The 15,349-nt window shown below is 35.6% G+C and overlaps 1 protein-coding gene across 5 annotated transcripts in view; it reads left to right on the top strand.

Annotated features, from left to right (window-relative positions):
• Window positions 1-15,349, top strand: part of INTS6 (integrator complex subunit 6) — a 104,458-nt gene that overhangs the window by 63,449 nt on the left and 25,660 nt on the right. For all 5 annotated transcript variants that reach the window (XR_008685962.2, XM_055426160.2, XM_055426159.2 and 2 more), the window contains 8 exons: window positions 507-632; window positions 2,001-2,155; window positions 6,069-6,221; window positions 7,931-8,063; window positions 9,225-9,319; window positions 11,300-11,410; window positions 12,387-12,602; window positions 14,665-14,791. Coding sequence is in view for 4 of the 5 variants with exons in the window: in XM_055426160.2 (XP_055282135.1) it covers window positions 507-632; window positions 2,001-2,155; window positions 6,069-6,221; window positions 7,931-8,063; window positions 9,225-9,319; window positions 11,300-11,410; window positions 12,387-12,602; window positions 14,665-14,791 (1,116 nt within the window). In the remaining variant the exon portion in view is untranslated. The remainder of the gene's footprint in view (window positions 1-506; window positions 633-2,000; window positions 2,156-6,068; window positions 6,222-7,930; window positions 8,064-9,224; window positions 9,320-11,299; window positions 11,411-12,386; window positions 12,603-14,664; window positions 14,792-15,349) is intronic.

Here is a 15,349-nt window from a genome sequence, read left to right on the forward strand (position 1 = left end):
AAATAATTATTGAGTATCTTCTGTGTCCTTAGCATTAATTTTTAGTGATACTTTTTTTTTCAGCAGGTATAAGATTTTGGGGGGTTAGTTACCATACTTTACCACAATATGTGTAGTAAAGATAAATTATATTGGAATTCAGTTGGAAAATAGTTTTTTATATTTATATATATACTTTTAAAAAATTTTCATTTCACGTGATACATTGTATATATGTAATGATTTTTTTCATTGTGGTTTGTTCAGACCAATATTTTTATTTTCCGTGTACCTTTAATTAGAAGAAAAAACTTAGTACTCTCATAAAATGGAATTGTTGATTGAAAGTAACTTTTTTGTTTTGTTATTCTTCCATTAGATAATGAAAAGTCCAAACTTTATCATTGAAAACTTTATCATTGAACTTTTGTGAATCAGTATTGTCAAAAACCCCACTATGGTTCTTTTTGCTTAAAGTAGCAATTTTTGCAACTAACTAGTTCACTTTATTTTTTTGTTTGTTTCAGGCCGCTCATACTCTGTATGTTCTCCAAGAATGCTTAATCAGTGTCTAGAATCCTTGGTGCAGAAAGTACAAAGTGGGGTAGTAATAAACTTTGAGAAAGCAGGACCAGATCCTTCCCCTGTAGAAGGTATTATTGTCATTTTCTTACAGACATTTTAAACTTGCTTTATCAAGTATTCAGCTAGAACTGAAAAATTACTATGGTTCGGCTTTAACATTGACAAGGCCAAATTACTTAGATGACAAAAGAGCTGTTGGTAAAGTGGCACAATTAAATAGGAAAGTCAAGGTTGTGCGATAGTGGTTTGGTCGTATCGCCTTTTTATATTGGTTGTTCATAGTCTGATAATTTATAAGAGCTAAAACCCTTTTTAAATACTAACCGAACAGTGTATTTCCTTTTTTAGTATTGTAACATTGACTCTCTCCAGTGTATGTGCCTCTCCCGTATCCCTTGATTCACAGGAGTGTTCAGCACTAGGTGTTTATTTAATTCCTTAGCTACAGTTTTTACTAAAGATCAGACTGATCAGAACCAAATGGTTGGTGTGGTTCCAAAAATGAGAAACCAGCCTTTGCTATTCAACTTGATTCTTTTAACTCTAGCTGAGCCCTACCTGGCTTTATTCTAATATTCTGTGATCATGAACTATTTATATTAGCCAGAGGGTATAAGAGTTTTTCCAGAACCAACGGATGGCTTACATCTGGACCCTCTGCCTTGTACGACATAGCTTAAAACCAGAATTAGAAAGTCGTTAATGACACTTTGGCAGAGGTAAGGCAGTAGAGTGGGTAACTGGGAGAAGAGAAAGGTCATAGAGATGAGAGCAGAAGATGGGAAGATTATATAAATGGTATTGCTGTGTCTGATTTAAAAAAAACAAACCTTAAAAGAATTGAATTGTTAGACATGGAATATATTTATTTTTAAATTATTTTAGGACTTTGCTTAGAATTAGGCACTCAGTAAATGTTTACTGTACTGTTGAACAGAGTTACCATTTTCTAGGATTATTTTAGATTAAAGGTAGGTGCCTCAAATCTGGATTTATATATTAAACTTTTGTTCTAGTTTTTAGGCTTTAGGTAAAATGATTTTTAAAAATGCTTATTTAGCCATAGTTACCTCGTATTTACTAAGCTGAGCATGATGATTATTTGCCCTTATCATCTGGTGGGGGAAAACATGTCATTCATTAAACGTATTTACCGTGAGGTATATTCTCATTGGGCAAGCAAAGGATGCTGTGGGACCTCCTTTCAAATGTGGAGCTCAAGAGTTGAAATTTGCTGATGTTACCCTCTCGTGAATTCTGATCTAATCTAAATGTTAAAGCCTTGGTCATGATAGTATTCTGCTGTTTAAGAAAAACAGGAAAATCCAGAACTGAACAAGTATTAAGATATTTTTACTAAGTAATATTAGACATAGTTTAACTTCTTATGTTTTTTCCTTTAATGATATTTACTTTTAAAAATTTCTTTGCTGTAGATGGGCAGCCAGATATATCAAGACCTTTTGGATCTCAGCCTTGGCATAGTTGTCACAAACTCATTTATGTCAGACCAAATCCTAAAACTGGGGTTCCTATAGGTCATTGGCCTGTTCCAGAATCTTTTTGGCCAGATCAGAATTCTCCAACACTAGTAAGTACCAGAGATTGTGACTTCATAATAGTAACTGCTTTTCATACTAGCTTTAAGTACTCCTGTCAGTTAAAGGTATGACTATTGTATAGGAATTAGACAAATGTTCAAGTGCTATGATAAGCTGTTACTTGCTTTAGTATACTGTGATGTTCATTATAAAATAATAGGAAAGAAGGATCGATTACCTTTGGAATCTGAAGTTATGCTTATGTTTTTATTATTGGCATCTGGTTACAGAATCATAGGTATATATTCTAAATATATAAATAACATAAGGATTTGTTCTCAGGGACATAATACAGAATTTAAATGAAGGGTTGTAAAGTAATTTTGATGGTTTCCCTGCAGCCTTTCAGGACTTAGTCTTAGAAATTTATGTTGATTTGCATAGTTTTAGTTATATTCAGTGTTCTCAGTCTGGAGGTTTAAGATAGAAAAGATTTTCTGGTCTTATTTATAGGAATTATTTTTAGTAAGAGTGGGGCTTGTTGAGTGATCATGGTGAATTATCAGTATTCACTATATGGTTCTTATAATAATAGGGTAAATTAAGACAAATATCTATTCAGTTTTGTTAATACACATTTTTCAGATTAGTATTTTTTGTTGTAACTCAGAGGACACTGTGGAATATTTTGTGGGAGAGCCTGACAGTGGTTCTTTTGATGTTACCCTTAGAAGATAAGAATTGTTATTTCAAAGATCTTTAAGTAGTCTTTAATAACGTTTGATGTGGCTAACATTTATGAATTAAGTTAAACTCTTTGAAACCTTTTATGCTTTAAATCTGTATTAACTCTTCAGGATAATGTTTTACTTTTATTCTATATAAGAGCTGTGATATTTCCTTTGTTCATTAGGGATTTAATGAAGTAGTACATGAAATAAAGTTTCTATACATTTCAGTAAGAGATCGTCTTCCTTTTTTTTGATTGAACCATCATAGTTTTTTAGTCTAACCTTAGAGAGCTCTTGATTTCTTTGGTCATTTTAATTTCTCTTCTGGAACCTTTCAGAATTCTTAAAGAACAGATATCATATTTGTATGAAATACTATATTGTTGTTTATTCGATTATATTTAACACCTACAGTAGTGCATATGGTACATGTTGAGTCCGCATAGGAAGAAATCCAAAACCAGTATCACAAGCATTATCTATTAATATTACTCTAGTGGTCTATTGCAGATTGTTACAAGCCATAGAGGATTTTGGAATGTGGGTAGGATTTTAGTTGGAACAGGAAACAATGTTGAAAGTATGGAAGTAGGAGAGAACAAGGTGAATTTAGAGGAATGGAAAGTATCTGAGGATAGGTGGTTCATAATATGTTTGTCGAACATTGAGAATACTATTAAACTAGATTGCTCATGACTTTACATGCAAGGTTAAGGAATTTGAGCTTTTCTCAGTGGGGTTCATAGAACTGAAGACATTTTTAACAGAGTGTTCCTTTAGGAAAATTAATCTGGTGGTTGTTATAGGCAGCAGAATCAGGAGATGAATTGGCAGGTAAGCTGTTTACCTAGAGGACTATTGCTGTAGTTCACTTAATACAGAGCTATTGTGCTTAGTCACTCAGTCGTGTCCAACTCTTTGTGACCCTGTGGACTGTAGCCTGTCAGGCTGGTCTGTCCATGGAATTCTCCAGGCAAGAATACTGGAGTGGGTTGCCATTTCCTTCTCCAGGGGATCTTTCCAACTCAGGGATTGAACCCAGGTCTTTGGCATTGCAAGCAGATTCTTTACCCTCTGAGCCACCAGGGAAACCCAATGTAGAGCTAGTAAGAGTTTGAATTAAGATGATGGAAGAGAGAATGTTAAAAAAGATATTGGAAAGAACTGGCATATTTTAGTAACTGAAGGATATTAGAGGGAAAATGAAATTTCTGTAAATAATAGGATTTCATATAAGAGGTAATGATACTGAAATTAAATGTGATTTATTAGAGACTGGTTCTGAATTTGAATTATGGCTCTACCAGTTATTAGCCATGTGTCTTTGCTTAATTATCTTCTTTAAGCCTCAATTTACCATCTGTTAAATAAAGATAATAACTCCTGTCTCATAGGATTAGTTTGGATATTAAATGAATCTTAGTATTTTCATCCAAAAACCCCATGAATTTCATAGACTAATTCAATAAGCTGTTTGTCAGGTACATGACAGGCACAGGAGCAGAAGATGAGTAAAACATAGTGCTTCCCATCTGGAACCTTCCGTAGGAAGGTCAGCTGTATAAACATAATAGAGTCCAGTGTGCCACCTGTCAAAGTGGTGGAGCAGAGGCCACATGAGGTGGTACCTAACTGCCTGGTGTGGGTTTGGGGTACATGGTAAGAGTGTGTCAGGAAAGAAGCCTCTTAAAGGTTGGTACTTGCCAGTTCAGACTTCAAAACTTTGTTTGCATTATGCAAGGGAAAAAACAGTAAAGCAGCCAGGGATAACATGAAACACAGGGGCATGAAAGACAATGATCTCCTTGGGCCACTGCAAGTTGTTTTTAAGGCTGGAGCACAGGGTGTGTATGGGGTGGTGGTTAAAAGGCAGATGGGGACCATACGGTCAAGGCTCTTCGTTTAAAAAAAAAAACCAAGAGAGTCTGGCCCTATTTTTAGGTGATTGGATGCTACTTTTACTCAATAATTTGAGGCAGGAAAATTATATGATTATATTTATATTTCATGGCCATGGGATTGATTGGAGGGGGCTGAGTAATTAGGGATACTAATTAAAAATATACAGTTGTACTAATCTAGTCTAAGAAATGATGAAGGCATGAATTAGAGTGGTAAGAAATAGAAGATAAATTTTCAGAGAGATGAGAATTTAACATTGACTAAAGTAGTGAGCATCTGCGCCATATTTATGTGTTTGCTAAGTGGCTTAGAATTTGTGATATCACTGAATCTAGGTCTTTATGACAGTTAAGTATGGAGGGTAAAGGGGAGGTAATTAAGGATAACATTAGGTTTTTAGAACAGGTTATGTGGTTTGGGGGTGAAATAATGAGTTGGGTAGTACTATGTTTGAGGGACATATAGAAAATTCAGGTTATGTCCAGTCGGTGATTGGATACATGAAGAGAAATGAAAGATGATCCCAAGACAGTAGTTTTGGGAGCCGCCAGTGTATGTATTGATAGATGGTAACTGAAGCTAAAAGGAGTCCTTTTTATTTATGAAATTTCACAATATTTCCTCATAGCTCATATTTTCTTCACCAATCTTCTTTTGGTGAGATTTTTAGGAAGGAGACTGTTAAGAGGGGGAATAGAGTAACATGCTTTTTTTTTCTTTAAAAGTATTGCAGTTTTTGCAGCTCTAGAACAGGGTCTCCAGAGTGGGGCATATTTACCATAGGAGTAACCAATTTTACTGGAATAGGGAAGGAAACCAGTAGAACTTCTATTTGTTTTCTTTTTTCTATTTTTAAATATTATTTTGGTATATGTTATATACCTATAAATCAATAATTTACAAGTATATGTATTTAAAACCTTGTACTTATCAATGTGCATCATCAGTTTGGAAATCAGGTAGTTAAACTGCTACAACTGTGGCCTTAGGACAGTTTCTAGTTACATTAACTACTTGTTAGATGTAAAAATTAATGAGCACTTACTTAATTCTAAAATATTGCATTTAAATTTTCTGATGAATTTGATTTTAAGACTTAAAAAATTTTAATCCTGTGTTTTGAAGTGTTTTCTTTTTCTTTTTCTTGTGAATATTGATAGTTTAAGCATTACATTTTTAAGTATTATCTTTCCGCTTAGTGGTGCTTTTGATAGTAAATTAAACTCTCACTAATGAAACTGAGAAACTGAGTAAACTTTGACAGTGAGGGATATGAAAAGTTTGTTTCTGGTGCTTTGTGAGAGAGTAACAATAAGACTTTGCCTTCTAGCCACCTCGTACATCTCATCCTGTAGTGAAGTTTTCCTGTACAGACTGTGAGCCCATGGTTATTGACAAATTGCCTTTTGACAAATACGAGCTGGAACCTTCACCGCTGACTCAGTTTATCCTGGAAAGAAAATCTCCTCAGACATGTTGGCAGGTAAGCTGAAAGACTGTAGTGATTTTAAAAATTTATTTATTTAATTTTTATTGAGGTTTAATTGATTTACATTGTTGTTGCATTAGTTTCAGGTGTACAGCAAGTTTATCTGTTACACATATACATATAGCCTCTCTTTTCAGATTCTTTTTCCATATAGGTAGACCATTACAGAGTAATGTTCCCTGTGCTGTGTATTTCAGTTCAGTTCAGTTTCTCAGTGGTGTCTGACTCTTTGCGACCCCGTGAATCACAGCATGCCAGGCCTCCCTGTCCATCACCAACTCCCGGAGTTCACTCAAACTCATGTCCATCGAGTCGGTGATGCCATCCAGCCATCTCATTCTCTGTCGTCCCCGTCTCCTCCCACCCCCAATCCTTCCCAGCATCAGCCTTTTCCAGTGAGTCAACTCTTTGCATGAGGTGGCCAAAGTATTGGAGTTTCAGCTTTAGCATCAGTCCTTCCAATGAACACCCAGGATTGATCTCCTTCAGGATGGACTGATTGGACCTCCTTGCAGTCCAAGGGACTCTCAAAAGAGTCTTCTCCAGCACCACAGTTCAAAAGCATCGATTCTTTGGCGCTCAGCTTTCTTCACAGTCCAACTCTCACAACCATATATGACCACTGGAAAAACCATAGCCTTGACTAGATGGACCTTTGTTGACAAAGTAATGTCTCTGTTTTTAAATATGCTATCTAGGTTGGTCATAACTTTCTTTCCAAGGAGTAAGCGTCTTTAAATTTCATGGCTACAGTCACCATCTGCAGTGATTTTGGAGCCCCAAAAAATAAAGTCTGACACTGTGCTATATAGTAGTAGGTCCTTATTAGTTCCATCTATTTTATATACGGTAGTGTGTATATGCGGAGAAGGCACTGGCAAGCCACTCCAGTACTCTTGCCTAGAAAATCCCATGGACGGAGGAGCCTGGTAGGCTGCAGTCCATGGGGTCGCTACAAGTCAGACATGACTGAGCGACTTCACTTTCACTTTTCACTTTCACACATTGGAGAAGGAAATGGCAACCCGCTCCAGTGTTCTTGCCTGGAGAATCCCAGGGACGGGGGAGCCTGGTGGGCTGCCGTCTTTGGGGTCACACAGAGTCGGACACAACTGAAGTGACTTAGCAGCAGCAGCAGCAGTGTGTATATGTCAGTTGCAATCTCCCAGTTTATCCCTCCCTGCCTCCTTACCCCCCAGTAACCATAAATTTATTTTTCACATCTATAACTCTGTTTTGTACATAAGTTCATTTGTAGTCTTTTTGTTTAGATTTCACATATAAGCAATATCATGGTATTTGTCTTTCTCAGCCTGACTTAATTTCACTCAGTATTAGCTCAGTTCAGTTCAGTCGCTCAGTCGTGTCCAACTCTTTGTGACCCCATGAACCGCAGCACACCAGGCCTCCCTGTCCATCACCAACTGCCAGAGTCTACCCAAACCCATGTCCATTGAGTCAGTGATGCCATCCAGCCATTTCATCCTCTGTTGTCCCATTCTCCTCCTGCCCTCAATCTTTCCCAGCATCAGGGTCTTTTCAAATGAGTCAGCTCTTCACTCAGTATTAGAACCTCTAAAAATTTAATTCAGTGTTTGTTTTTTTAATTTGATGTTTTTTAAAAAGTCAAATTGAATCCATGGTTTATATAACATTCTGCAAAGGTTATTAAATGTGAACTTTTAACTACTCCTTTTTAACAGGTATATGTGAGCAATAGTGCAAAATACAGTGAACTTGGCCATCCCTTTGGTTACTTGAAAGCCAGTACAGCACTGAACTGTGTCAACTTATTCGTGATGCCTTACAATTACCCAGTCCTTCTTCCCCTGTTAGGTGAGTCATTCTTGTCGTGTTCTCTGTGGCCTGGCATACATATGAATTTTCCTAAAAGCAATCTTTGGGAACATCCCTCCCTTTCTGAGTTTTCTTGTCTTAATGAAGATTTTTATTAATGAAGACTAATAAGTGAAGATTTATTTATTAATATTCTAAAATATTGAAGTTGTTAAGGGTTTTATTGCAACCTCTGCATGTTTCTGATATATTGAAAGTCAGTGTCAAACACCTTTGATTCTACAAACTATTGAAGATACTATATTTTGTTTCTAAATTATTCTATTTTTGCAAATTAGATATCTTGCATAGTTTGAATTAGTAATGCAGACTTTGTATATGGTAAATAAGATATTTTGTAGAAGCATAGTTCTTAGATCTGAGTGTTTTCTTTTTAAGAATTTTATTTTGGCAAATTTTTTAGTGAATGAATTTGTTCTAAAATGATATTCTAAATAATATTGATAAGCCTAAAGTTGATTGGAGACCCTTTGGCTGTAATTTTTTGAGGGGTGCTATTGGAGAAGGCATCTTTTCCTTTATGGAATTGGACCAGATTTAAAGATTAATAGACAAAATATTAGTAGGTATGTTTTCATGTATACTTTGTCTCTGTATTCCAATCTGTTCATATCTAGATTTTCCTTGTGTATGTTCTCACTCTACCTTTATTACATTTAATTTGAGATCTTAATTGGCACCCTTTCATTTTTAAAGTGGTGGTTCAGTTCAGTTCAGTTCAGTTCAGTCGCTCAGTCGTGTCTGACTCTCCGCGACCCCATGAATCACAGCACGCCAGGCCTCCCTGTCCATCACCAACTCCCGGAGTTCACTCAAACTCATGTCCACAGAGTCCATGATGCCATCCAGCCATCTCATTCTCCGTCGTCCCCTTCTCCCGCCCCCAACCTTTCCCAGCATCAGAGCTTTTTGGCCACCTCATGCGACGAGTTGACTCACTGGAAAAGTGGTGGTACTACTCAAAAATGTCAGAACCAAAAATTTATCACCTTTAATTTTGTTTAAAATATAGAATTGATGTTTCCTCTCTCTCTCGTAAATAAGAAAGCAAACTTTAAAAATGAAACCTACTTGACTTGGTTTTCATGTGTGGAAACACTGAATGATGATAGTTTGTTCTCGTTATGCATTCATTTATAGATGATCTTTTTAAAGTCCATAAGGCAAAACCAACATTGAAATGGAGACAGTCATTTGAAAGTTATTTGAAGACGATGCCTCCCTACTATCTTGGGGTAAGAATATTATTGTTAAAAATAGAATGTTATAAAATTTTGTATTATGCTTATAGTTTACTGTAGGTATTAAAGCTTTTATTTATTGCTGTTAGAGAATAAATGTTATGAAAAATTTACAAGTGACCCATATAAATATAATGAGAAAGAAATGTTTCAGTGATTTGTAGAATAATGGTGATGGTGAGAATATATATAATGCTTATCCAGGCCTGCCTGTTACTATCCTCAGCACTTTACATGTGTTGCTGCTGCTAAGTCACTTCAGTCGTGTCCGACTCTGTGTGACCCCATAGACGGAAGCCCACCAGGCTCCCCCGTCCCTGGGATTCTCCAGGCAAGAACACTGGAGTGGGTTGCCATTTCCTTCTCCAATGTGTGAAAGTGGAAAGTGAAAAGTGAAAGTGAAGTCGCTCAGTCGTGTCCGACCCTTAGCGACCCCACAGACTGCAGCCTACCAGGCTCCTCCATCCATGGGATTTTCTAGGCAAGAGTACTGGAGTGGCTTGCCATTGCCTTCTCTGTTACATGTGTTAACCTCATTTAATTTATATGGTAACTGTATGAGGCAGAAATAAGTGTTTTTATTTCACAGATGTGGAAACTAAGGCACTAAAAAATTAAACAATTCGTCTAAGGCTACACAGCTAATATCAAGGTCAGGAGTTTAATCCCAGGCAGCTGGCTTTAGAATTTAAGCTTTTACAATTAACCTTTTTAAATTGCAGTTTTATAATTATTTCTCCTTACAGGTACAAGAAAAGGTTTGTTTGCGTTATTCTCTGAATCTCAAGAAACATTCCCTGAAACCTAGTGTATCACAATAGGACCAGTAATACATATATTATTAAATACATTGTTGTTGTTTAGTCGCTAAGTCATGTCCGACTCTTGGTGATCCCATGGACGGTAGCCTGCCAGGCTTCTCTGTCCATGGGATTCTCCAGGCAAATAATTACTTTATTGATTTTGTGAAAAACAACTTCTAGAACACTTTATTAAAACATTACTTCTGCTTTTACTGTAGGAATATTGTAGTATTCAACTGTAATCTTTCTAAATGGTCTCTAATAACATTAATTTCTTAAGCTTTGAAATCATATTATAGTTTTAAGAGAAAATCTGTGTGTCTGGCAGATAGTACCAGCTGTGTAAGAGAGGGGAAAGGAGGAAACACTGGAATATGAACTGCTGCATATATTTGACTCATGTTTCATAGCATCTGGGGGGATTTAGCCAATGCCACATGGATATTAAATACCAGGTCTTGGATTTGATTCCAATTTGACACCAATGCTTTTATACACTTTGTAATATGTCAGTGGGTGGCTGTTACCCTTTTTCTAACTCTGTCCCACTCACATATACTAGACTGTCATGCCAGTGACTTTTTTCATTGCACAAAGTTGTTTTAATTAGCCTGTCCTTACCAAAGGTAAGAATCTTCTATCATCCTTGACTCCTCTTTTCACTTACCATCCAAGTTCTATCAAATCTACATCTGCAGTGTGTCTCCTGCCCTCTTCTTCCAAATGATACTAAGAAGTTCAGGACTCCAACCTTTCTTACTCTAGGGGTTGTTATTATAGCCTCTAATTCTTGTTTAGTATTTCAAAATGCCTTTCATACCACTGGCAAACATTTTAATGAAGTACAAATATGATTATGTGACCCTTATTGAAGAAAAGGAGAGGTTTTGCGGTTGGTGAATTTTTCAAAATTGACGATAAATATATGGCTCCACTGGTAAAGAATCGGCCTGCAAAGCAGGAGACCTGGGTTTGATCCCTGGGTTGGGAAAATCCCCTGAAGAAGTGAATGGCTATCCACTCCAGTATTCTGGCCTGGAGATTCCATGGACTGTATATAGTTCATAGGGCCGCAAAGAGTTGGACATGACTGAGCGACTTTCACTTTTACTTTTCATGGCTATAAATTTTTGACAAGCTTAGAGTGTGGTATTTTCTTTTTCTCCTGTAGCCTTTGAAGAAAGCTGTTAGGATGATGGGAGCACCTAACCTAATAGCAGACAGCATGGAATACGGACTTAGCTACAGTGTCATTTCATACCTCAAAAAGCTGAGTCAGCAGGTAATGTGAGGAAACAGAGCCGCTAAGTATCTTGAATGGTATTGGCCAAGCTGGTCAATAGGCCAGATACTAGTTCTTGATGGTTCTAGTAGAATTATATAGATCATGTTTTAAAACCACATATATATTAACATAATTATCAAGTGCATGGTATGCTATGTTTTGAAATGATAATTTCAAATAATAATTTCTAGTTTGTGAAAATAACTTTATTAATGTGATCCTACCCTTCTTGTATGTGAACATTCCTTATGTTTTCTTTTGGGAAATTTGTTAGAAATTTGTTTTTCTTAGTAAAAAAAAATCAATTTCTTTTGCTTTATGTTTTAAAACCTGTAGCATTTTCTTTAAAAATGGGAGTTTCTTTTGAAATATGTATAAAAATACTGAATTTTATCATTTTGTACATAAATCACGTTAGTAGATAACAGATTAGTCAAGCAGTATACCCTTGGACTGCCAAGTTATTAAAATTGTATAAAGCACAATTTTTCCAGTACTTTTGCCATCTCTACTTCAACTGCTAATTGAATCGTAGGTTAGAAGAGTCAAATATTGCTGTTTGCATTATCTGTGAGCATTTAGTTATGTGCTAGTAGTAATGTCTCTAAGTAGATATTGATAAAATTGTTTTTTAATTTTATATCACCTCTGAATTGGGAAGTTTTATTTAGGGTGTATTGACATACCATGGTTTCAGTGTAGTGGGTGTTAATAAATCGAAGTTGTATTTGTGTGATTTTTCTCCAAAAGGTAAGAATTGTGATGATTTAAAATCATAAGACATTATTGTTTAAACTAGGTTCAGTTTACCAAGCACTTGACATAGACTATATCAATTAAGTAGTGTTTTTAATTTCTTATGTTCTTTTAAAATGTGATAAATACTTACTTTATAAAAGACTGAAACTATTTTTAACCGTTAATTTACCAGTTCAGATCACGTCAAGACAGCTTTTATTTATTTTTGCTTTAGGCCAAAATAGAATCTGATCGAGTCATCGGTTCTGTAGGCAAAAAAGTAGTACAGGAAACTGGAATTAAAGTCCGAAGTAGGTCACATGGTTTATCAATGGCTTATCGGAAAGATTTTCAACAGCTGCTCCAGGGAATTTCAGAGGATGTTCCTCACAGACTGCTGGACCTTAATATGAAAGAATACACTGGGTTCCAAGTTGCTTTGCTCAATAAGGTAATAGTTACGTGAATTTTGTACTGCTCTAGTAATAGTTTGTATTGTCGAATATGTCAGACTTTCTATTAACTGATACCCAGTTTGCCCAAATTTTTATACCTCTGCAGAATAATGATCAATTATGCTATTAATATTATTGAATCATTGAATTTTAAAACACTGTACATGGTGAGTGGGTGAGCAGATGGACTGACAAAGAGCAAACCATCACATTCATTTTATAGATAGAAAGCAGGCTTAGAGATTGCCTGAAGTTACATAGCTAATAGTAGAGTTCAGTGTAGTTTGGTACTAATATTACTGACGTTGGGTACACAGTATAGTTCTGAAATGCTTTGTGAATACTCATTATTAAAAAGATCTTCATCCCAGTTCCTTGTTTGTCAAAACTGACAGACTGGTTCTAAAATTTATATGGAGGTATAAAGGTCCTAGAGTAGCTGAAACAATTTTGGGAAAGAATAAAGCTGAAAGACTTGCACTGTTAATTTTAAAAGTTACTGTAAAGCTTCAGTGATCAACATATGTGTTGCTGGCATGAAGAAAAATATTTTGGTCAGTGGAACAGAAGTAGACCTTCATATATAGTGTTAATTTTTAACAAAGATGCCAGAATAATTTAGTGGGTAAGAAGACAGTCTTTTAAACAGATAGGGTGGGAACAGTTGGCTATCCATCTGCAAAATAATGAATTTGATCCTTATATTAGTTAACGTGATCATAGTCATAAATGTAAGAACAGAAACTATAAACTTCTATAGGAAAAATATCTATAAGATGTTGGATCTTGGGTCAATGAAGATTTCTAAAATACAACACAAAAAGCACATACACATAATAACTTCATAAACTGAACTTCAGTAAAATTATAATTTTTGTCTTCAGAAGAAACTTTGAAGTTTCTCCCAGACAAGCTACAGCCTGGGAGACAAGCATATGTTGAATAAAGAACTTGTATCAAAATATATAAAGAAATCCTAAGACTCAATAATAAAAAGATAAGCATCCAATAAAAAAATACACAAAATATTTGAATAGACACCTTGCCAGGTAGGATATACAAACCTGAACAAGCACATGAAAAGATGTTCAACATTATTAGTCAAGTGGGAAAATGCAAATTAAAACCACAGTGAGATCCCACTTTATGCCCACTAGAATGGTTAAAATTTAAGACTGAAAAATATGAAGTGTTCGTAAGGTTATAGAACAGCTGGAACTCTTACACATTGTTGATGAAAATTATTAACAGTTAATTTGCAGTTTCTCAGGAGAGGTAAATGTTGCTATATACCAACAGTTTTACTTGTAGGTATCTACTGAGACAAATGAAAATATGTGTGTATAAAGGGTTTGTATGCAAATGTTTGTAGCAGCGTTAGTAATTGCCCCAAACTGAAAACAGTCCAAGTGTTCCTCAACTGGCGAATGGATAAAGATACAGTATATCCATGTAAAAAGGAAAAGACAGTAAAAAGGAATAGACTACCAATACATGAACAACATGGATGAATCTCAAAAACATGCTTGTGGAAAGAAGCCAGATAGAAAAGATTACATACTGCAAGATTCCATTGATGAAATGGGACATAGAGAGACAGAAAGCAGAGTAGTGGTTGCGGGGATAGGAATCGAGAGAGACTGCAGGTGGGCACACAGAACCTTGTGGTGTGATGGGGATGTTCTGAAACTGATCCTAGTGATGGGTCCACAGCTGTACAGTTACTAACGCTCAAACTGTGTATGTAAAATGGGTTGTTTCATGGTATGTAAATTACACATCAAAGCTTTTATTTACTTCTCTTAGCCAGAATACATAATAAAATCTTGGACAGATGTGAATTTGAGATAATTTGGTTGAGCTTCACTACCGAGTTTTTATCTTTTGGTTATTAAAACAGTACATTACAATGGTATCGTATCTCTTTATTCTGTTTTCTTTTAAGCTAATTAATTGACTTGTATATCTTATTTTCAAAGTTGTGCTGCAGGCTAGAGATTTTAGTCTCTTTTAATTCTGTTTCAAAATACATTTTGTCTTTGAATCTTTTTAATACAGGATTTGAAGCCACAGACATTTAGAAATGCATATGACATACCAAGACGGAATCTTTTGGATCACTTAACAAGAATGAGATCTAATCTTTTGAAGAGCACCCGCAGATTTCTTAAAGGACAGGATGAAGGTTAGATCATGGTTTTAATGTTGGTATTTCTTCAGTAAACTTTTCTTTATATTGAAAATGCAGAGTGTTACTGTAACTTTTAAAGAGTTGACTGTAATATTACATTCTCACTGAATGAAGCAGAAAGTTGAGTCATCTCTAATTCTCTACACTTCTTCCTCCATCACTGTTGCCCCAAATGCTGTTCTCCAGAGGAAACAACCTTTGGCAATAGCTTAGTTTCCTTACAGCTTTCTTCATACATCCACATACACAGGCACACACAAAATCATTTTCTTGTGATCTACTAGTATCTGATAGTTTAACTCAGAATGGCCAATATATGTCATATTCTAGTATTTCCTTAACTATACCTTTGGCACCTACAAATCAAGTCAGATGAGAACTTAACCCTTTGCCAACTCTGATGTAAACATTTCAACTATAGTTTTATATGAAAAGGATCATCTATGTGATACCTCTTTTCTGTAAATTATGCTTTGGAGTAGGATAGAAGAGACATTTTCGTAGAAGGGTTACACATACTGTTTATTCTATATACTGAAACTAACTGCAATA

Source organism: Moschus berezovskii, chromosome 13, assembly GCF_049115385.1.
Source record: "Moschus berezovskii isolate FMDL1 chromosome 13, NW_MosBer_1.0, whole genome shotgun sequence".
Lineage (NCBI taxonomy): Eukaryota > Metazoa > Chordata > Mammalia > Artiodactyla > Moschidae > Moschus > Moschus berezovskii.